Source organism: Myotis nattereri, assembly GCF_964212035.1.
Source record: "Myotis nattereri genome assembly, chromosome: 10".
Lineage (NCBI taxonomy): Eukaryota > Metazoa > Chordata > Mammalia > Chiroptera > Vespertilionidae > Myotis > Myotis nattereri.
This window is the reverse complement of record NC_138085.1, coordinates 76,531,352-76,553,832: the sequence shown is the minus strand read 5'-3', so window position 1 is coordinate 76,553,832 and position 22,481 is coordinate 76,531,352. Positions and strand designations below refer to the sequence as shown.

The window sequence follows — 22,481 nt, the reverse complement described above, 5'->3', positions numbered from 1 at the left end:
CCTGGTGCACGGATGGGGGCCGGATGGTTTGCCCTGAAGGGTGTCCCGGATCAGGGTGGGGGTCCCGCTTGGGTGCCTCGCCAGCCTGGGTGAGGGGCTGATGGCTGTTTTCAAGCTGTCCACACCCCCTTTATGGTGGGGTCCCCACTGGGGTGCCTGGCCAGTCTGGGTGAGGAGCTGAGGGCCGTTTTCAGGCTGGCTGGAGACTGAAGCTCCCAGCCTCTCCTTTTTTCCTTTCTTTTTTTTTTTCTGGGATCTATTTACCTTCTATAATTGAAACTTTGTTGCTGTCACTGGAGCTAAGAGCCGGCTCCGTGGCCATGGCCAGCTGAAAGCAGGTACCTGGGGTTTGTTTAGCTTCTATAATTGAACTTTGTTTCTTACGGAGCTCAGAGCCAGGCTGCAGCAGGCGGGGAACCTTGGCTTCCTCCATCACTGGAGCAATCAAGCCTCCTGCTCGCTTCAGTTGCCATCTTTGTTGGCGGCTAATTTGCATATCTCGCTGATTAGCCAATGGGAAGGGTAGCGAAGGCACGATCAATTACCATGTTTGTCTTTTATTAGATAGGATATAGGATGTCCCTATTTCCCCCCTTTTGCCCTCTCTACCCAGCTCTTGCCCCCCACTTCTCTCTGACCATCACCATACTGTTATCTGTATGTTGTGCATATATTTTCTTTGGCTAATCCCCTCTTTAAATTCACTTCTTTAAATTTTTATTTTCAGATAAGTGCTTATAACTGCACTATTATATCATTTAGAATTAAGACATTTTTAAATTGAACCCTTGTAAATTTTAGCGCAATTTAATAAATTATGCTAGAAGCAACTAGAAGATTTTTCATGTAATGCAGATACATTTCAATTAATATTTTATTAATTTTTAATTTCTTAATATTTTAATTTGAAATAATCTCATACATGTAAAAAAAAACTATAAAATACCACAGCATATTATATGTACCCTTCACCCAATTTCTTAGGTGCTAATAATTTAAACATAACCATGATACAACTAACAAAATCTGGAATATATTTTTCTTACAATCTCTTTAATGTTACTTGATCCATTTACTTTGTTTTTGTTAATCTTCACCCAAGGATATTTTTCCATTGAATTTTAGAGAGAGTGAAGGGAAAGGGAGAGACACATTGATTGGTTGCCTCCTGCACATGCTTTGATAGGGACTGGGGATCAAGCCAGCAATGAGGTACATGCCCTTGACTGGAATCGAACCTGGGACCCTTCAGTCCACGGGCTAATGCTCTATCCACTGAGAGAAACAGGCTGCAGCTTAATTCATTTACTTTTAATCTATATGTGTCTTTATATGTAAAGTGGGTTTGTTTTTGATTCACCCTGCCGGCTGATGGGGGCTTCTGGGTACCTCTGGGTACTCAGCCTTTCCTGGAGGACGCTGGCGGGGGAGGGGGCACCACACGGTACCCAGCCCACCCCTGCCAGCCCGTCCCCATTACGGCTCCTCTCCTCACCTCTCTCAGGCGCTCCTGGCCTCACCGCGACCTTTCTGCCAGAGCTCCCAGCCAGGCCTGCTCTTGCTGAGGCGGGCTCCCTGCTAAGGGCCCTTCTTGCCCGTGTTCCCCTTCCTCACCCACATGCAGAGCCGCCACAAAGACCAAAGAAGCGATGGCTTTTCTCTGTCCCCTGCTGCTCTGAGGGGAGGAGGGTGAGTCTCCTGAGCCACTCAGACGGGAAAGTCCCAACTCAGCCCCTCCCTCCTCAGCAGCCCCAAGCTTTACCCTGGATGCAGCGGTCACCCCACCACTCTCCAAGCGCCCCCCCGCCACCCGCCTCCTTGGCGCTCAGCTCAGGAGCTGCTCCTAGGAGTTGGTTCATCCGTCCTCCCCCTCCCTCCTCCCGCCCCTCGGTGCTTACTCGGCTCCAGCCCTCCAGCTGCAGCCTCTGGGGAGAAGCAGCCCCCCTTCTTGTTCTCCCTCCCTCCGCCCCTGTCTCTGCCAGGTGCCTCCTCTCAGGCCTCAGAGCAGCCCTGGAGACACGAGGGCCACGTTAAAAGCTTGTTCACAGTTTTAAGAAGACAGGGGGGTGAGGATAGTGGTGGGGGGTCTGGCACTATCTCGTCATTGCTGTAATCCCAGCAACACAGGTGGCAGCTTCTCTCCCACCCTCCCACCCCGTCCCTCTTTCCAGCCCTCCCTTCTCCTTGGTAATGAAGTCTATTTATTGGCGAAGGAAACAGCTGCTGCTCCTGCTGCTGCTGGGACTTGCTCCCCCGTCTCTTCTTCGTGACCTTTCTCCAGCCAAGGAGGGGAGAGCCAGGAGTATTGGGGCTGGGCCCTGGGCCCACAGACCTCCAGGGGCCCCTTTGCTTTCCTGTGTTCGAGCTGCCCACCATTTCCTCTCTCCCTGCCTTCTACTCACCCTTCCTCCCTCCCTCCCCGCTGTGCCCTGCCTGTCCAGCCCTGGCCCTGCAGTGTGGAGAGACACATAAGCCTTACTGTTCTCTGGGGGCAGGAGCCGAGCCTTTTTGTTGCTCCGCTCCCAGGAGAGTGAGGGTGACGCAATTGATTAAAACCATTTTGTTCTAGGTTAAAAAAAAAAAAAAAAAAAAGCCCCCAGCAGCCGGGCGTGCCCTGCTGCCGTGGAACCCGCCGATCTCAGGTCCCACGCGTGTGCGGTGGCAGGGCACGCCCGCCTGCTGGGGGCTTCTGTGGCGGGCATGCCTTCCCCGGCTGCCGGCCTGCCCTGGATGGCGGCGTGCTGGCGGTTGGCGCTGTCCCGCCCTGCCTGCAGTATGCAAATTAGCCGCCATCTTTGTTGGCGGTTTATTTGCATATCACCCTGATTAGCCAATGGGAAGCGTAGCGAAGGTACGGTCAATTACCCTTTTGTCTTTTATTAGATAGGCTATACTGTATATGAGGCCTCTAGAACCGTAAAAAATGCAAAAATATTAACTGTTAATAACTCATTCTTGAATTGCCCCCCTTATAAATCAAACTGCGCCCCTGTGTGCATGTGCCCACGTTGGGAACCACTGATCTACATAGACATTTCTCCAAAGAAGACATATGAATGGCTACTAAGAACAAGCAAAGAGGCTCAGCCTCACTGGTCATCAGGGAAATGCAAACCAAAACCACAATGAGATGCCACTTCACATTCAGGAGGACGGCTACAATGGAAAAAGCAGACATGAACAAGAGATGGGGAGGCTGTGAGGCGGCCCCCCAACTTCTCCATCTCAGACGTCAAGCAGGGCACCCCACCCTACAGAGGACTCTGATTTTCAGGACATTCTCAGGCCTCGCCTCTTGTGGACGCCTGCCCTCCGGCTCCCCCGCCCCCCGCTCATTTCTCCCCCACATTCTGGATTCTTCACAGCCCAGGCTCCTCGGGGGCGACCCTCTCTAAACCTGAGCTTGGGGGCTTCCGTTTAAACTCCCAAGCGAGGAAAGCAGAATTATGGATGTTCCCAGCTCTAAGCCTCGAGTCTCTCTCAGGACGCCTCTCGTTGCCAAGGAAAATGAAACAGATGTCTTGGCAGTAGCTTCAGTGCTTCCTGCCAGACCAGGGAGAGCTGGTCTCCAGCGCAGATGCGGCCAAGAAAGACAAGCCCCGGCTCATGTCATTCCCAGGAAACACGCAAACACACACACGGGCTCCTCAAACCTGGGAGGCCGCCCTCCCAGCAGCCTCTCACCTGGATTTCAACATCAGCTGTAGAAATGGGCTGCCCCCCTCCCTTCACTCACCTCAGGCCTTCCATCGCTCCCCCGCCCCCATTTCCCACCTCCCCCTGCTCCTCATCATCTAGTGACTCTGGGACCCCTTGGCCTGGCAGGGAAGGCCACCTTCCTTGCTGGGCTTGTCCCCATCATGCCCTCTGAACCCCCGGGGAGCGCCCTACCCACGGGTTTGTGGCGACATTCCCTGTGTCTCAGTCATGTGGTCCCCCCTAGGCAGGCGGCATCTCTCCCCGCTGGCCGTCTCCCTCAGTCCTGAGCATAAGGGGCCGGGACAAACCTCAGACATGCTGAGGTCTTGAAAAGCAACTGGTTTTCAGGAGCCTGCGAGGTCAGGCTCGCTGAGAAGAGCTGTCTGAGCTGCGTGGCCACGAGAAAATCAAATAGCAGTTCTTGCTGGCCTGACTGGCAGGAGCCCAGAGAGACCGACGGCCATCCAAGAGACACAGGTGTTGCAGGGCCCCTGCTCCCTGGTAGGTGAGCCTGCTGCCTGGGCATGGAGACCCCTATCAATGGGCAGGATCTTTTTGCCTCCTTCCCTCTTGGCAGGAGGGGGATCCTGTAAGTGCCCACCTTGATGCCCATGCCTGGGAGGCCAGGCACGTCTATGAGGACAGTGACTTGAGCTACAAAAAAGTGGGCTTGGAGCAGAAATCCAGCGACAGGAGCCAGACGAGCCCAGGACTGCGAGCGAATGCGAGGTCGCATCCTCCTGGGAACCCGCGGCACCTCTCGGAGACCAAGCCAGAGACCAGCGGGCACCTGCATCCAGGACCGACACCAGCTGACTGCCGGGAGAACGGCCAACCTTCACCACAGAGGGAGACCTACAGTCTCCCCCCAGAACTCTGAGGAACGTAACCATTTAGCAATGACAGATATCCCACCACCATAATGTGTGTGTAAAAAGATCAGTTAAGCATTTGTAATCTCTGTGGAGAAAGATTTTTACGTGACAGGGAGTAGAAGTCACAGGTTCCCATCCTCAGACCCTACGACTAGAAATAAATGACAAAGGACAACAAGAATCACAGTGACGAAACCTGGGTAACAGAAGCACAAACACACCGACACTCCTAGGATGCAAAACAGCTGTAAACAGGAAGTCAACGCGACAAATGCAGACCTCGTAAAGATGAAGGAAAATGAGGTCAGTGCGTGAGAAAATCGACGGGAGGCGGCCAAAACGGCGAGAGGAAATTCTGGAGCCTTTAATGCTTTGATTAAAATCAACCACAGAGAGAAAAATAGATAAATAATTGGTGTCATTCGAAAGGAAAAAAACAAAACACCTTTAAAAAGGAGAAATGGACACGAAAATAAAAATAGAAATGAATTCATTGGATGGGGGGTGTGGGGGGGAGTGAACTAGAGCTCTAAAACCAAAAACGGGGTCTCTGAAAAGATGAATACATTTCTGACAAATATAACCAATAAAAAACCAGACAAAACCCCTGAGAAAGGAAGATGAGACTATAATCACAACTACGACGATGATTTGCAAAATGGTAAGAGAATATGGATATAATGCCCAGGGTGTAGATAAGAGGAAATGAGGCACCTTGTGCAAATCTCCTAGCATGCGCTCCTGTAGAGCGTGTCCACTCGCATGTGGCCAAGGGACAAAGCTAAACCTGCCCCCTCTCTGTCCGAAGCCTGCGGCGGGATGAGACTGTCCTGGGGCACGGGGGCCCCCACCAGGACCCTGCCCTGCCCTCCAGCGGGGCCTGGGAGCAGTCTGGCTCTGGCCCTTGAAAACAGCACGTCCTGGAGCCCAGCCAGCTAAATTCTGTGCACTTTCCAACGCACAGGGAGGGCTTGTGGGAACCTCCAGGGTCCCAGGGGACCACGACGCACCTCCCAGGATGCTGTTTCTTGAGGCCCATGGTAGCCCAGGCCCCTGCAGCCCGATGAGGGCTTGGGGCCCACCTGGGTAGATTTTCCTGCCCCCGAATCCCCTCCTCGTCCTCAGGAGCCAAAACCACAGTTGGAGCTCAACTGCAAACCCAGAGCCCAGTGGACCTGGCACGGCCTCCCTGGCTCCCAGGAGGGCGGCTCACCTCGGGGTCCTGGGCATAAAGCAGCAGCTCAGAATCCGGGCTCTGGCAGGAGTGTGGCGGCCAGGACAGGAGGATGCACAGGTGGACAGGCTGTCTGGTGTCCAAGGGCCGCCCAGACTAGTCCCTGCTCTGAGGCGCTGGGAGGTGAGGTCTGGAGAAGGAAGAGTCCTCTTGCCCAACAGGTCCTGGCTGAGCAGTTACTGCCCCGTGGACTCCCACCGGGCCCGGGCCCCCGGGGCTCAGTGTACACAGCGAGATGCTCCCTCTGCCTTCACTCCACGCAACGGGAGGCCCGGGTCCTGCACGGGCAGCTCCTCTTGTTGAGCTCACTGCCACAGAGACACCCCGCACTGCCCCCCATCGTCCCCGGCGCAGAAAGGAACACCCCGACAAGTGCTGGAAGGAGTCACGACAGGCTTTATTGTAGAGCTGGCGTCACTGGCTCACCAGCAGGTCAACAGAGATGCCTGGCGAGCACCAGGGCGCCGAGGAGGCCGGGTCGCAGCCGAGGAACTCACACCTGAGTGGCAGGTTCTGTCTGTGACCCCCAGAGGGCCAGCCCCGCATGGGGGCTCTCTGCTCCCATGTCACAGGTCAGTGGGAGGTGTGTGGGGGCAGACAGGGAGGGGCAGGGCGCTGGTATGGGGTTCAGAGTTGAGAACTGGGCAGGTAGGAGCCCAGGCAGAACTGCCCCCCCCGTTCCCCCCCCCCCCCATCACTCCATCCCCCCTGCCTTCAGCAAGGGAGTGGGCAGGGCTGGGCAGGGTGGGAAGGCCTGGAAGTGAACGGGCGTGGCACACAGGCCTGAGGCTGCCCCAGAGCCACTCAGGGCCAGGAGACGGGGCCCTGGGAGCTGGGTAAGGCAAAGAGGAGGGGGAATCCAGCTCCCAGCCCCCAGCCCTGCCGATTTCCTCTCCCTCTGGCGCAGGTGGAGGGTAGGGACAGCCTGTCCAGGATTGGACAGCTGATGGGCGAGTGCGACACACGACAGGTCAGACGGAGAGCTCCCACCGCCCTGGGTCCCGGTGCAGGGACAGGGGACTGGGGGCTCTGACGGCAGCCAGCCCCTGGCTCGGGCAGGGGGCCCCCCTCAGGGTTGTCTGCTGGCCCCAGGAAGGAAAGGTCTGGGGTCCTGGTCTCACCCCCTCTTCCGAAGCCTCCGCCAGGCAGGACGAGCCAAGGGACAAGAGTGGTTGCATTTCACAAAACACCTGTTTCATGAAAACTGGGTCCGAACGTGAAGACTCGATCACGAAAAGGTATTCTTTGCTCATTAAACATTCATTCATGGAGGGTTCCTGAGCAGCCGTGCGGGGCGAGGGGTCCGGGAGGAGTCTAAGGCACTGGCCCTGCCCTGCACAAGGCTCCTCCCCCCGGGAGGGCCGGGAGGCCTGGCAGCACCTGCCGCTGGACGGGGAGGCCTGGCAGCAGCCGCCGCTGGACAGGGAGGCCGGGCAGCACCTGCCGCTGGACAGGGAGGCCGGGCAGCACCTGCCGCTGGACAGGGAGGCCTGGCAGCAGCCGCCGCTGGACAGGGAGGCCGGGCAGCACCTGCCGCTGGACAGGGAGGCCGGGCAGCACCTGCCGCTGGACAGGGAGGCCTGGCAGCACCTGCCGCTGGACAGGGAGGCCTGGCAGCACCTGCCGCTGGACAGGGAGGCCTGGCAGCACCTGCCGCTGGACAGGGAGGCCTGGCAGCACCTGCCGCTGGACAGGGAGGCGGGGCAGCACCTGCTGCTGGACAGGGAGGCCGGGCAGCACCTGCCGCTGGACAGGGAGGCCTGGCAGCAGCAGCCGGAGCGCGTCCTGCCGAAGCCCACTTGGCATAGGAGGCGCACGCCAGGCCCAGGCCCAGGCCCGGCCGAGCCCTGCAGGCGCTGGGATCGCAGCTCAGAGCTGCGGGCTGGCCCCGGCTCTATGGCCAGAGGCCCTGGGGGCCAGGGTCTGTCTGGCCAGGTCTCCCCTGGGAAAGGAAGAGAGGAAGACCTGGGCTTGCTGGGCCACCCGCACCCCAGGAGGGCTGGCCTGATATCTCTAAACTGGACACAGGAAGCACCCTGCTCAGTACCTGGGAACCAGAGACGACTCAGCGACGCCCCAGCCAGCCAGGCTCCCCCAGGCACCCACTCAACATCCCTCTCCTGGGGGACCCTCCCAGAGCCACCGGCCCAGGAGCCATGCTGCCCCCAGCCCCACCCAGGGTGGCAGGCCCTCCATCCTGTGCTGAGGAGGCAGAGCCGGTGGGCACAAGTGGACACAGTCTCCTGCCCTGCATGAGCCGCCCTGGGCTCCCCGTCCCAGTCCATCCTGGGGCCAGGCTCCCGTTAGCCAGGATCCCCACCAGCTCCCCCTCCACATGCTGTGGCTGAGGCAACTGGGCTCAATTCCTCTGGGGACCCCGCTCTGTACCCCGCAGGGGCCCGTGACCCCACCGGCCAGAGAAAAAGGCACAGATAGGACAGGGGTCCTGTGACCCCGGCCCCACCCTGCCCCCCTCGGCACTAGAGGTCCAGGCCTGCAAGGCACCGTCCCCACCTCCGCACAGGGGAGGGGCTGCCGGCTGGGGCCAGCACAGGGCAGGGAGGGTCAGAAGAGGCTGGGGGCGGCCTGGCCGGGCGCGTCCTGGTCCCGGATGTACTGCAGGATGTCCATCTCGTCCATGGCCTGGATCTGTGGCGGTGGCTCGGCCACGGCCTCGGACGGGCCCGCTCTGGGGGGAGCAGCAGGCTTTCTGGGTGGCGCTGGCTTAGCTGCCACGGGCGGTTTGGGCTTAGGCGGGGGCTGGGGTTTGGTCTCCGCCCCCAGGTTCAGAATCTGGTCCAAGTCCTCTTCAACTCTAGGGAACCAGAGGGAGACGCCCTGAGCACAGCCTCCTGGGGCAGGAGCCAACTGGGGGCGGGTGCACCCCACCCACGACAGTGAGGCCCCTGCTCCCCGCCTCCTCCAGCTGAACTTGGTCCGGAGGAGAGCTCAGCCCCTGAAGTGAGCGGACCCAGGTGGCCGCACGGGACCCCTTTCCGAGCGCCCCATTGCCAGCTGGGCTCTGCGTCCTGGGTGATGGGTCCCACGGACACGGTGAAATGTTTCCCCCTCAAGCCATTCTCATGCTCACTGGGTGCCACCCTGGCCGTCCGGCCACGGAGCCCCTTGGAAGGTAACACCTTTGGAAGGCAGCTATGCTCACCACTATACCACCAACGCCACACTGAAGGTAACACCTTTGGACACCTCCCCCCCCCCCCCCCCGAGGCTGTGGTGTAGACCCCAGGCCTGTGAGTCAACTCCGCCAGGAGCTGCCCGCTGGGACGAGCTGAGTTCCAGGCGGCAGAGGCTCCCTGGGTGGGACATACCCCACTGGGCCCTGCTGCCACCGGAGCTGACCCCGTCCTCCGCTTCCCCGAGCCTCAGTTTCTCCCCTAAACTCATAACAACAACCCCGGCTCCTCCGCCTGCCAGAACGCAGGGGCGAGGGCACAGAAGCGTGAGCAGATGCGGGGCGCGGGGAGATGCAAACGCGAGCAGCAGCCCCCTGTGGCATGGCTTGGGCGGCGGGGACTGCAATGCCCGCGGCTGCTAACGCAGGTGCCAACCAGCCTCCCGGGCCAGCGCCTCCGCCTCACGGTGGTTCCTGCAGAGACACAGCTCAGCGTCCCGTGAACCGCCAGGCCCGGCTGCATCCCGGGCCCGGATGATGCGAGGCAGAGACGCCCGGGGCTGAGCCCTCTGAGCCCCGGGAAGCTGCTGCCCAGCCTCTCCTCGTCCAGGCGCTGGAGGGTCCTCGAAGGTGTGGGAGGACGGGACACGGGCAGGGGGACCTGGGAGCCAGTGCACTCGGACCTCCAACCCTCCATTTCCTATAAAGCGGCGGTAACGGCCCCAGCAGAGCAATGGGGGGGACGGAGGTCAAGGCCGTGAGCAGTGCTCTCCGTGCGCACACCGTCTGCCCATCCTCCTCCTCAGCAGACTTGCCTCGCTCTCCCCCGTAGCCCTACTGCTGGGCCCTGCTGGCACGGCCGCTGTCTCGGTGAGTGGCAGCTGCCAACGGTCGGCTTTATGTGCTCCCAAGCCCTTTTATGCCAGTTGTACTTGCCCTTGCACTTAAAACACTGTTATTCTTTACATAAACCATTAAAGTATGAGTGTGGAAGGGAAAGAGAATGACTCAGGCGTCAAGTTACCTCCCGGGAACCCGCCGAGCTGCTGGACCCGCCGGCCCTCACCGGGTCCCATCGCTGCCCCGGGGGCCAGCTGCCACCCACCGGCACCTGCCTTCCCAGGCCAGGACCCTCCCGCAGAGGCCAAGGCTGGCGACACGCTCCCACGGTGGGCCAGGTCTGTGGCTCGGCCCAGGCCCCTCGCAGAGCTGGGAAGCACACTGGGGACGGGGGTACCTGAACAGCTCCTCGGCGGCCTCTCCGTAGCCCAGGCGAGGCGCGGGCCCTCCACTCGCAGGTGCTGCCGGCAGCAGTAAGGGGTCACCCAGGGGGACGGCCCCACCGAGGTCAGGATCGTCAAACAACTTCAGGGCTGCAGAGAACGTAGCAGCAGAGTGATCAGAGGGAGTCCTGCCCATCCTCAGCGGCCGGGGTGGGGGGGAGGGGTGCCCAGCCAGGGACAAGGCAGAGCACAGAACCAGAGGAGTGGGACCAGGGTACAAGGGCCAGGTGCTCATCGGGACCAGCACACTCCCACCCCCAGTCAGCTGATGGCACCACTCGGTTCAAGTCCAGGTGGACTTCCTGGAGGAAAGAGCCTCCTGCCCCAGCTGGACCTCTTAGCTCAGCCCCCATGGCTGCACCCCAGTTTCCCAAGTGCTTCCTGAGCACCAACCACTGGCTAAGGGCTGCCGCCTGCGGGGATGCAGGGGTGAGCTGACACCATTCTCCCCCCAGCCCCTGCCTTCTAGGAGCCGGGGTGCACCCCCTGTCTCTGCTGCTCTCAGGCAGGGACCACGGCCGCTCCACCTGGAAGAGCCCTCCTTCTTCAGCAGACCAGGAAAATGGCGCTGACCTTTCGGGATCCAGCTCAAGCAGAGCCTCCACCTACAGGGAGCCTTCCCTGATGTCGCCACTCAGACCTGTCACAGACTCAGGCTCTCCTCTAATTGTCGGGAGATGACCTGTCTCCTATGGGAGGCCCTGAGAGGCTGCAGTGTGTCGTCCTCAGCATTATGTTCTCGGGCCCAGCCCAGAGCCTGGCCTTCGGGGGGTTGTCACCAAGTGTTGGCTGAATTAATGGGTGACATCGATTTCTGGCCCTGGGAGAGGACCCGGGCGGGGTGAGGAAAGGTCAGGCCCAGGGGCAGGTGTAGAAGTCCTGAGGACGCCCAGCTTCCCTTTTCCGTCTTTGCCCAGAGCCCTCCAGTGGGGTCGACATGGGTGACAGAACCTCTTGTCACAATTCCAATCCTGGAGCTGCAGAAGGAAGGCCCGGGGCAGTCACATCCACTGTCCACCGTGCCCGTGTCCACCAATCCCAAACCACACTTCCCAGCAACAGAGCAGAGTCCCCTCCCCTGCCAAGCGATGAGCAGAGTAAACACACACAAGCCCAGAATGTTCCAGGTTGTGAGAAACGAGGCACGAGCAAGATTTCTCCAGCAGAAAATGAGCCGAGTCTGTGTCAAGTCGAAACCTGTTCACGTGGGGCAGGTCCCTAGCCGCTCACAGAGGCAGGTCTGGTCACCCAGGGGGCACCAAGGGTGACAGGAACACACTGGGGCTCTACTTACGGTCCCTGGGGCGTGCGTCTTCCGCGGAGCCCCCGGCGGGGAGCTTCCTGCTTGGGCTGAAGAGCCCTGCATCGGGGTCCACCTCCTCGTCAAAGAGGGTGAGCCGTGGCGAGGGTCTGGGCTTCGCAGCTACTTTGGGGCATTTTTTTGGCTTCTTGGAGCTAGAGAATCACAGATAAGAGTCAAGGTTAGGGCATCTGAGGACAGCCCCGCCGGTCGGCCCAGGTGGCCATGTCAGATCCACACAGGTATTGGGTGGGTTTGAACTTGTGTCCTGAAGGACCTTTCCGAGGACCTGACTTTGGAGGTGGGAAGGCCCTGATACCAGAAGGGGCCACGCCCAGTGCCCGGGGAAACACTGTCCGGGTGCACAGGAGGAGAGGGTGGGTGTCTGGGCTACATGGCCGGTGGCCAGAGGACCCGCTGTGGGAAAGGACCACTCAGGCCTCAGGCTCAACTGCATAGTCACACGTCTCCTTCCAGAGGCTGTGGGGGTGGCTGACCTCAGCGCTCCCTGGGGTGAAACTCAGTCACTCTATGCCGCTTGGAAACAAAGCCTGAGGCCACAAACCTCAGAACCCAGCCCCAGGAGAGAGAATAAAGAAGCCCTAATAAATGTTCCATTTCCCATTCACATCTTCCCAGCCCTTGAGTGGCATAACCTCAATCTAGGGTGCTGTACTCAGAGTGTCCACAAGAGGGCATTATTGCAACTCCTTCATTATTGGGTGCTGTTCTCAGAATGTCCACAAGATAGCTCTATTGCAACACATCCCTAACCAGGATGCTGACCTTGAAATGCCCACAAGAGGGGCACTACTGTGCCTAATCCCTTACCAGGGTGCTGCTCTCAGAATGCCCACAATAGGGAGCTATGGCATCTAATCCCTTACTAGGGTGCTTTTCTCAGAATGCCCACAAAAGGGCGCTTTTGAGCCTAATCCCCAACTAGGGGGCAGTTTTCTGAATGACCACAAGAGGACGCTATTGAGCCTAATTCCTCACTAAGGTGCCGTTCCCCAAATTTCCACAAGATGGTGCTACTGAGCATAATCTCTTATCAGAATGTCCAAAAGAAGGGAGATTAAAAATGGCCACAGAGTAAGTGGATGTTACACAGACATGGGCTCAGGACCAAACTGGAATTACAACTACAATACAAAAAAAATCATCCTGAATATTCCACTCAAAACTAGCTTGAGAGAACCCTGATAACCAAAAACGGAAATTGGAGACTGCATAGAGACTTGTAGGAAGGGTGGAGGCCCAAAAGTGCTGGCTGGACTCAGGCGCTATTTAGATCAATTCCTTACTAGGGTGCTGTTCTCATAATGCCCAAAGGGGGCGCTATTTAATATAATCCCTAACTAGGGTGCTGTTCTCAGAATATACACAAGAGGGCATTATTGTGCCTAATCCCTTACTTGGGGGAAGAGGGGGTGTAGGGGGAGGGTCTCAGAATGCCCACAACAGGCACTATTTCTCCTAGTCCCTTACCAGGGTGCTGTTCTCAGAATGCCAACAAGAGAGCACCATTTACTTCCATCCCACTAAGCAATGCCCACCTTCTTTAGGGAGCCCTTCTGCTACTTAGAGCCCCACTAGGCTCTGTCACCCCTAAGGGGTCCTGCTCTGGGCCAGAAGCTGCTGCGGGAATCCAGGAGGGGGCAGCAGGGAGCTCTGGGCGGTGGGGGTGCTCTCTCCTGGCCGGGCAGCGCACATGCACATTCTCGTGGACTGACTGAGCGCATAGTCCTGCTCACATCACTGTAGGTTACGCTGCCGGTGCACAAATAAAGAAACTTGTGTTTAGTTTAACAAGATGATCTAATCCCTACCCCTGATGCCTAAATGAGCCACTTTAAGGTTCCTGAAAACGAGAATAAGCTTTTTACTGGAAACAGGATTTCTGGTCCGACTGCCTGCCTGGAGGGCAGCTCCCCTGGACAGAGGTCACCGTCTGAGCTCCTGTTGGCGAAACTGCGCGTGCAGGCTGGCTCTGCCCCAAACAACGGTAAGACGAACCAGCAGCAGTTAACAGTGGCGGAGGGCGGTGCAGGGGGCGGGGTGCTGAGGCCACCATTCCCACGGTCTGCATTCTGAGGCCTGGGAGGGTTTCAGGCTCCCAGCTGGGATGGGGAGAAGCTACGAAAGCCAGGAGCACCTGTTGGAAGGTCACAGGGCAGAGTGCACCTCCGCACTCAGGGCCGAAGCCCTGGCCAGAGGGTCTCTGTCAGGCTCACTGGGCAGATGAAGAAACAGTGGTTCAGAGATGCGAGGGGTCGGCTCAAGGCCACACAGCAGGCAGGGACACGGACGAGAACCGAGGGTGGCCACGGTCAGTCCTCTCCTCCTGCCCCTCAGAGTGCCCCAGGAGCAAGAATGAGACACAGGACAGGGTGGGACACAGGCTCGATCCTGCTGCCTGGGGAGACAGCGGCCCATTTTGAAGGTAGAGAGGGAGCAGAGACAGGGTGGGGGCCGTGCCAGGAAGCCCAGGCACCCAGTTCCCTGTTCTCTCTCTGTTCTGGGCACAAGCCAGATGGGCTCAGGTCACAGGCCAGCAGGACCACGTCTCTGGCTTGGCTCCAGCCCCAGGCCCTGCCTGGCTACCGGGAGAGCCGAGAGCCGCCCAGGCCCCTCCTCACAGCCAGGGCTTTCCCGAACCTTCAGCGCCGCCCGCTCACACCTGGGAGAGTCAGGGTGGCTGCTGACTGCGGTGCTTCCCCCTTTTGCCTCACGGATCAGGCAGTTAGTCCATGACCCACGGCAGTGGGAGCCAAGGACAGGCCGTGCTCTCAGGGCAGGCCAGCTGAGAGGGCCCCGGCCGGCCGAGACCTCCTGAGCCAGAGCCCCGGGGGCGAGTCGGGAAGTTGTGTGAGTCCCCGTGGAATCGATGATCAGGCAGGCGTGGCAGCCACCGGACCAGCCTGGGGCCTGCGGGCTCTGCCCACCGCTGTCCCTGCTCCCGGGACAGCGGGGACCGCAGCAGGGAGGGCCCAGGGAGAGCCGGGCCCGGGCCCACCGCCCGGAATCTAGCTCCTGGAGAAACAAGCTCGCGTGCCACCCAGCAAAGGCCCTGCAGCAGCGGCCAAGGCTGCCCGGGCCAGACCTGAGAGGCAGCATGGAGGGAGGAGCCGCTGGAGGACAAAGGAGCGAGAGCGAACGTGATTATCTCCCGTGAAGCCACACGGAGGTCCCGCCATCTCCCTTCTCCCACCGCCTTCGGGAGTGAGAGCAAAAACGAGGCCTGACTCCCCTCTGCGGAGTTCTGCTCGCAAACCGAACTCCAGGCGCTCCTCCCTGCAGAGGTTTCCATCTTCCGCGACCGGGTTCCGTAAAGTGAATCCCGGCCCATGGGCTGCACAGTCGGGCACCCCGTGCTCCGCCCCTGCCGCCTGGGCCACGCTCTGCTCTGACTGAGCAGGAAGTAGGGGCCGTGGCTGGCCGAAAGCCCGGGGCCCTGTCGCGGTGGGTCCCCAACCTTCAGTCTCTGGGGCTCAGTAGCGTGCCTGGTCCAGAGCAGACACTTGATAAATATTAAAGGAAAAAAAGAGGATGGACGGATGGATGGACAGACAGGTGAATGGATGGCAGAAGAAGGAAGGGGGAAAGGAAGGACAGACAGATAAACAGAGAGGTGACAGTACAGCCTTCGTCCAGGCTGATTTCTTCCTGCTCCCCCAGGGAGGGGGGGAGGGAGTAAAGAGAGAGGGCTCCCAGCATCGCTCGGAGACACGGGCACGCGGCTAGCAAGCCCCTGGCTCCCTGTGCCTCCTCCAAGGCTTGCCAGTCCCTCGAGCTGGTCTCGCCACGGCCCTCGGCCGTCCTGGGAGCAGTCACCCTGCACGCAGACCCAGGACTCCCGAGGCACCTTCCCAGGCGAGAACCTGTGCCGGGCGATGACGGCAGAGATGGGTGAGAACCTGCCCCCGGCCTCCCAGCTGAGCAGCCAGACACGCACAGCACGCCGACGATTACACACAGGGCAGCGATTCCAGAAGAGGTGATGGAGACGCGGCAGCAGCCCGGGGGGCGAAGGGGGTAGGGAGGCACAGGAGCCGAGACCCTCATTCCGAGAGGGTCTGGGGGGTGTGACTTGGCATGGCCGGAACCTGTCCCCGCGGAAGCTTTGCTCATGGTCCCTGGAGAAATGCTCAGGGCCTGGGAGGAGGGGGAGCAACCACTGTGTGTGTGTGTGTGGGGGGGGGGGGGGGGGCGGGCGGGGAGGAAAGACCAGGGAGAACATCAAAAGGCAAAGTGGTTAAGTCTGGGCTGCTCAGTGGTCAGCGGGCGGGAGAGGCGTGCCCAGGACGATGCCAGGTTTCTGACTCGGGCGAAGGGTCAGGGCTGCAGGTGTGAGGTGAGCCACTCCCTCCCCAGCCCAGTTGCTTCCTCACTCCGTCGTGTGCACATGGATGCCGGCTGCACCCACGGGCGAGGGCCTGGGTCCCACTGTCTCCCCCCCCCCCCCACCCCGTCCCCCGACCCTTCCCCATCACCATCCACCCAGCTGTCTGCAGGAAGCACCGCCCAGCTCTGCATTCCCAAGACGCATGCCATGAGTGCAGGGAGGACAGGCCTCTAGGAAGGCGTGCTGTGGGAACCAGCCTGTCCCTAGGGCAGGCGAGAGTCTCAGGGACGGGGGCCTGGAGGGGTCCCCGAGTTGGGGGAGGCGGAGGGGGCCCTGCAGGCAGGGTTCGAAAAGGCGGAGGCTTCCCGGACAGAGTGTGAAGTCCATGCAGAGCCCTTGCTACTGGGAGGGGCACGGCCAAGGCCCTGGCAGTGGGGGGGCAGGGGTCTGGGGAGAAGCTCAAGAGCAAAACTACTCTGTCCGTGAACAAAATCCCTCTCGCCTGTGACAGCAAAACCTACGGAAAACATGGCGCCGAGCAGGGGCCTGGCAGCCCGCTGGCGCGCTGACCTATGGACCAGCGCAGAGAGAATGCAGGAGCCGCTGGTCCACCTGCAAAACCGAGCCTATGAGCTGAAAAGGCAAAGCGAAGTACGGGATGGCGCTGGGACAGATCCCATTTGGCAATGAAACAGGAAGACCCCAAAGCAGACACCTTCCCGGCGAAAGGGCTTCCAACTGTGTTCCATTTCGATAGGCTCATCGCATGGTCTCCAAGTCCTAATGGCACCTGTTTCTGGCGGCATCGTTCCAGCACAAGGCAGGGCTGTTCCGGCAGAACTCCATCCTTCTCAGAACCGTGAAGCCCCCGAAATAGGAAGTTAAATACAAAAACCACGTACGACATGGAAAGCGATCCTGAGAGGCCACCAAGTGAAAAAACCGCACAGAAAGGCACGCGTGCTAACGCCTGCAGCTGCGTGGATCGCGTGGGTCGCGCGGGGCCAGGGACGCACAAAAACCCCACAGCCGGGGGCGCAGTGTCGGGATGGGGCGGGTGAGGGCCCTTTCTATCTTGAAGCGCTTTCTAATGGCTGCGAACTCATCTTTTCCCTGATCCAAACCAGGTCTGAAAGACAAAGAAAAGCCAGGCCGGTCCCTGCTCCCGGCTTTGTGCAGGCGGCTCCCAGCCTTCCAGCAGCGGAGCAACAGCGCCCTCCTGTGGCCGCGGCGGCGAACACCGGGCGGGAGCGGTCCTGACGCGCGCTTGGGGGTGTGGGGGCGTGGGGGTGTGGGGGCGTGGGGGTGGGGCGCAGCACAGCTGGGAAGGCGGGGCTGCAGCTGCAGAGGAACCGAGGGCACAGGGTGGAGAAATACTCATGCAAAGCGTACGTCACCTGCAAAGAACGCAATGCGCCCCACCGAAGGACAGGGTGGCTGCACTGTGCAAGCAAGCCAGCAGGCCACCTCGGTGTCCCGGGAGAGGCCAGGGGACATCGACTTCAAGGTGCTACTGCCACACACAAGACCCTGGGCAAGTCCCCACTCAACTCTGTCCTCAATGTCCCCCTCTGTGCAAAGGGGACGATGCTAGGGCCCGGCCCAGCTCTGGGACCGCGGAGAGAGTGGAATCGAGGGGCAGTGCAGGGAGGTGGCACGGAGTCCCTACTCGGCTGCTGTGGCTGAACCTGGACGCCCAGCTTCCACTTCCCCAGACACAAACTGCGGCCACGCTGGTAGCGGCCTCCATCCCCCAAACCAGACCCACCGAGGGCCTGACAGCCATTGGTGCAACTTAGAAAAATAAGAGAAGAAATAGGATAGGAAACACTTATTCCCGTCAATTCTGATCAGTTCCCAGCATTTCATCATCTCTCAAAAAACGTTAGCTGTTGTCATTCCTGAGGTGTCAGCACTGACTGTTGTCACATTAGACAAAAGGCCAGCAGGCGGTCTGCAGCCTCGGGGACCCCTTTTGGTGCTAAGCTCTCCTAGGATTCAGAAGCGAGGCCCCGGAGTGCGGAGCTAGGGATGGGGTTGCGGGACACGTGGTCCCAGGACGGAGGACGCATGGCCCGACAACCTGCTACTGATGCCAAGAGGAAAGCCAGATGGCCATGCCAACCCCAAAGAGCATTTTCCTACATGTCCTTCTGCCAAAGGCTGGCACAAACTACCGAGTCTATCTCAGCTTGGCACTGTGTGTGGCAACTCAGAGCAGCGGAGAGTGCGAGTTCAAGCAAAGCCCTGGTCCCGTTTTACTGAAATAACGCCCCAGAGGGCGTGCGGGTCATGTAAGGCTGATAGGAATGTTATGGCAAATTTCTCCAGTCGCTCTCACTGCTGCTCTCAGCCAGTGTGTGTGTGTGTGTGTGTGTGTGTGTGTGTGTGTGTGTGCGCGCGCGCGCACACCTGCACATGCTTGCTTGTGTGTACATGTGTGTGCACATACGTATAAAGGGGACACACTCCACTGGCCAGGGCCCCTGGCTCACTGTACCCGCTTGAATCACACACCGTTGGCACCTTATGGATCACCAATTCCCTCTGCACATGTGATTCACGGGAGCCTTACACCCACCCTGTGGGGAGGCGGGGCTAAGGGAAACAGCCCTGCTGCAGCCATGACAGCCCAGGGCGCTCCAGTCACCTGCCCAAGTCACCGGCTGCCAGGGATGAGCTGGACAGAGAAGCCAGGCCTCTGGGCTGGAGGGTGGTGTCCGGTTCCCTGGGCTTCAGAGCTGCTGGGGTGTTGGGGGCAGCTCTGCCAGGCCTCCGTGCAGAGCCAAGGAGCAGCGGTGGGGGCCACCTGTGACCAGGGAGGGGCAGGTGACACCTGAGCCCAGCCCAAAGACACTGGTGATGTGAGGGTGAGCAGCCAGCCCGTTCCCCCAGCCCACCAGGCCATACAGGGTGGTGGCCCAGGGAGATGCAGGGGAGGAGGAGCCATCCCCAGAGAGCCTGGAACCAGCCAGAAGAGGGCGCTCCCCAGATCGGGGAGACCTACCGCATGATGCCCAGAGGGTCCAGTGCCTCCTCCTCTTCCGAGGACTTCCCTGCGTCCTCTTCCTGGCGGGGGGTGGGCGGCCGCTCCCCGCCTTCCTGCTGCTGGAAGAAGTCGAAAGCCTCCCCATCGTCCCCGGCCTGGCCACCTGTGTCCAGGACAGAGACACCTCTGCTGCTGGGGTCTGCCGCCCCCGGGGAGCTGGTGCCTGTGGGGGAGCAGAAAGAGGCGTCTGACCCAGACTGCAGGGGACCAGTGCCTCCCCACACCCTAGTGGCAGGACCCGAGGGTGGACGGGGGCAGCCAAGCCTCTGAGGGTTGGCGGCCCTGGCGAAGCCTGGAGTGGAGCGGGTACAGGGGAGCCTGGGAAACCCGGCGCAGGCAGGGGCTCCTGGACCACTGCGGCCCAGGCCCGTCCAGGCCTTGCTCTGGGCCAGGGGAGCCCGCAGGGACCTGGGACAGAACCTCGGTACCTAAGAATTCCAGCAGCTCTGGGCTGGCGGCCAGCTCCGCGTTCTGGGAGACACAGCGCAGGATCTCGTGGAACACGGCTCTCCTTTCCCGGATGTCGGACTCCCCGACGAACAGGACCTTCCTGGGGAGCGGGGGCAGGCTGGCCGCTGGGTAACGGCCGCTCAGCTTCTGGTAGAACTCCTCAATCTCGCTGTACTTCTTGGAGACCTGGAGTGAGAGAAGCACGTGGGTCCCTGAGTGCAGACAGGAGAGAGCTCCTCCCCTGACCCAACCCGAGGCCCTAAGAGGGGCGGGCTGTTCAGAGTCCACCCAGGGAAGGCCCTAAGAGGGGGCGGGCTGTTCAGAGTCCACCCAGGGGCAGCCGTCCCAGGAAGTTCGCCTTGGCTGTGCCCCCTTCCTGACGCCCTGCCCAGCTGCCTGTCTCAGGCTCCAGTCCTTATCCCTCCTGATCACTCCAGGCTCAGCCATGAAGGTCTTAGGGCCCCAGGAAAGGGCAGTCATGGCGGACCCGGGCCCTGACTGTCACAGGCCCAGGCAGAGACGGTGGATAGGGGGAGCCCAGCCTGCAGGTGCCCATGGCCACCGCTTCCCTTCTCGGCCGTCAATGCCTGCGTGAGATGACCTCAGGTCTGGCTGGCCGTCAGGTCATCTTCATGCGACAACACGAGTCCCTTTTCTCATCACAGGTCTCTGATCACTCTCCTGGGAGTTCGGTGCAGCCTTCCAGCGGCCAAGAGCCAGATGCTGCAAAGTCAGCTTCTCTGCCATCAGCCAGGACCCGTCTGTACCCCGGTACCTTGAGGAAGCATCCAGGGCTCCTGCTGGCCATTGGAAGGCATCCTGCCCGTCGGAGTCACCCTGGGGCAGCGCGCAGCTTCCCGCAGAGCCGGGGTCTGATGGCGGCCTCCTCTCAGCCTCTCCCCAGAATCCATCCCGCAGCTAGATCTCGCTCTGGCTGCCTGCTTCCTCCCAGCATGTCTCCGCCCCAAGAGGCTCTGGTCTCACGAGGGGGAGCTGCCACCATCGTGGTCTGTAGGACCCGACTCGGTGCTCAAAGGAGAGTCACCGGTCTGCGCCCGACCCCACCCCACCAGCGGCCTCCCCTCCACCTCCCGTCCTGTCCCCACCTTTTCTGTGGGAGCATCGAGTAAGAAGACGCAAAAATTCTCACTTCCACTCCCAGGCCAGGGCTGTGCCTGCAGCACCCGCTGAAATGCTGGCATAGCTGGTGGGCTGCAGGCCCCTGGTGCAGAGATCCCGTAACCATGTGTGGGAGCCCACAGTCCTTTCCCGGACCCTCTCCCCAGGGTAGGCTAGGAGCCCCTCTTCTATACTCCCCCAGCCGCCGTGTGCTCCTGTCACCGCCTGCATCTGTCTCTTTACCAGCTCATGCAGTGCCGGCACGCTCTGGCTACAGAAGTGCCCGCTCCCCGATGCTACCCATGCCCTGGTGGCGGGTGTGCCTGCCCACCTGGACCCGGGCCCCCTTGGGAACACCCTGGCAGAGCCCCCAGCTTACCAAGAACTGGACCACATCCTCGGGCCTGTGCTTGGCCGACTTGAAGGCAGCCAGCCGGGTGACCACCAGGATCTGGTACTCCACGTGGCCGGACATCATCTTGCCCCGCACCTCCTGGTGCTGCGGCACGGCCAGGTCCAGGCCCGTGTAGACATTCTGCACTCGCCTGCCAGAGGGGAAGAAGGCAGAGGAAGCTCAGCCTCAAGTGCGCAGCCTTCCTGAACGAGACAGGCAGGGCCCGGCGTGACGCAGCGGGCCTGGGTGCCAGGCTGCTACCCTGGCCTGGCTCCGTGGTCACAGCGCCAGGCCCTCAGAAAACCTGGCTTCCCAGGCCGGAGCCCCCGTCTTCGGGTCGTTCAGGGACAAAGGCTGTTCCCAGCAGGAAAACAGGTGAGAGCAGAGAAAGTGGGCTCCTGGAAAATCAGGGACAGCTGAGCGTCCTGCACAGGCACAGAGCAGGCCTCGGCGAAGCTCTGCTGGATGAAGGTGTGAGTGCTCCTGGTGATGGTCGGGGGAGGCAGGGCCTTACTTGGCACATCCCCTGCAGGTGGCCCCTCGGGTTTGCTGGTGCCTGCCACCAAGAAGCCAGGGCACCGAGGACCTGACCCTCACCTCCAGCCCCCGGGTCCTCGCAGGGGGCGCTGTGTGGATCCTGTTTTCCAGACCTGGAGTCTCAGGAAAGTTCAGTTACAGCTGGGAAAATAACATTCATTTGTGCAATAAAATTGGCGTCTTTGCCCACGATTTCATGTAGGGGGAACAAGGGTGGAGTACGTGAAAATACGTGAAGTGAGTCACTTTACAGATGTTGAAAGGCAGGAAGGAGCAGCAGCAGAGTAAAAGCCTGTCCTGACCCGCCTTTCCGGGTCCATCCTGCCCGGGGTCCTCCAGGCCTGGACCAGGGGGTGGGGGTACTGGCGGGGGGAGGGGGGTGGGGGGTGGCCCAGGCTGCATCCTCCCCTCTGGGGCCCCTCCAAGGCCGCTGCTGTAACTCGCGCTTCTCCGGAGCTACCTCCCTGAGCAGCTGCCCTTCTTCCCACCCCTTCCCTGGGTAACGTCCCCGCTTCCTGCAGGGCTGGCCAACTTCACCCCCTCCCAGAAGCTGGGTACACCCCTGCCCTGCGTTCCCACGGCAACCTGGACTTCCTCCCCCTCCCAGCACCTGCCCCTGCGGTTCTGCGTGCATCTCCCTGGGTCCCCCTGTCCCCAGTGCTGAGCAGCTGAGCACCCACGGGATGCAGGACGAGATTTTTGCGCCAAACTGAAATGAACGGCGGGGGGGGGGGGGGCGTCTTGGGTGAGCGCGCTACCCTCAGGGCCTTCAGTTTCCCCATCTGTAAAACGGGGACACCGGGTGCCGCCCACTCTCTGCAGGGCGGTGCAGGGGCCGAGCCCAGAGAAGTGGCCAGAGCGCTGGCGAGGCCGGACGGACGGCGGCGGGTCACCCCCGGGGGCCGCCGTCCCCGCCGGCTGCTCCGCCCGGGCGCACGGGGCCGCGGCTCGCGCGTCCCCGGCCTCCACGACGTGCAGGACGCGGCCCCGGGGCGCCCGAGCCTGGCTCACCTGGAAGTGACGAGCACCGGGGGGCGCTGCATGCCGGCGGCTGGGGCGG

General features: G+C 60.7%; 1 protein-coding gene across 1 annotated transcript; it reads right to left on the bottom strand.

Annotated features, from left to right (window-relative positions):
• Window positions 1–6,184: 6,184 nt before the first annotated feature.
• On the bottom strand, window positions 6,185–22,464 carry HS1BP3 (HCLS1 binding protein 3; the record flags this gene model as incomplete). Its single annotated transcript, XM_081100800.1, has 7 exons — window positions 6,185–8,623; window positions 10,179–10,314; window positions 11,519–11,679; window positions 18,880–19,084; window positions 19,350–19,557; window positions 20,870–21,035; window positions 22,433–22,464. The coding sequence occupies 7 exons, from the start codon at window positions 22,462–22,464 to the stop codon at window positions 8,374–8,376; spliced, it is 1,158 nt and encodes a 385-aa protein (XP_080956926.1). The 3' UTR covers window positions 6,185–8,373.
• Between the last annotated feature and the right edge of the window lie 17 nt (window positions 22,465–22,481).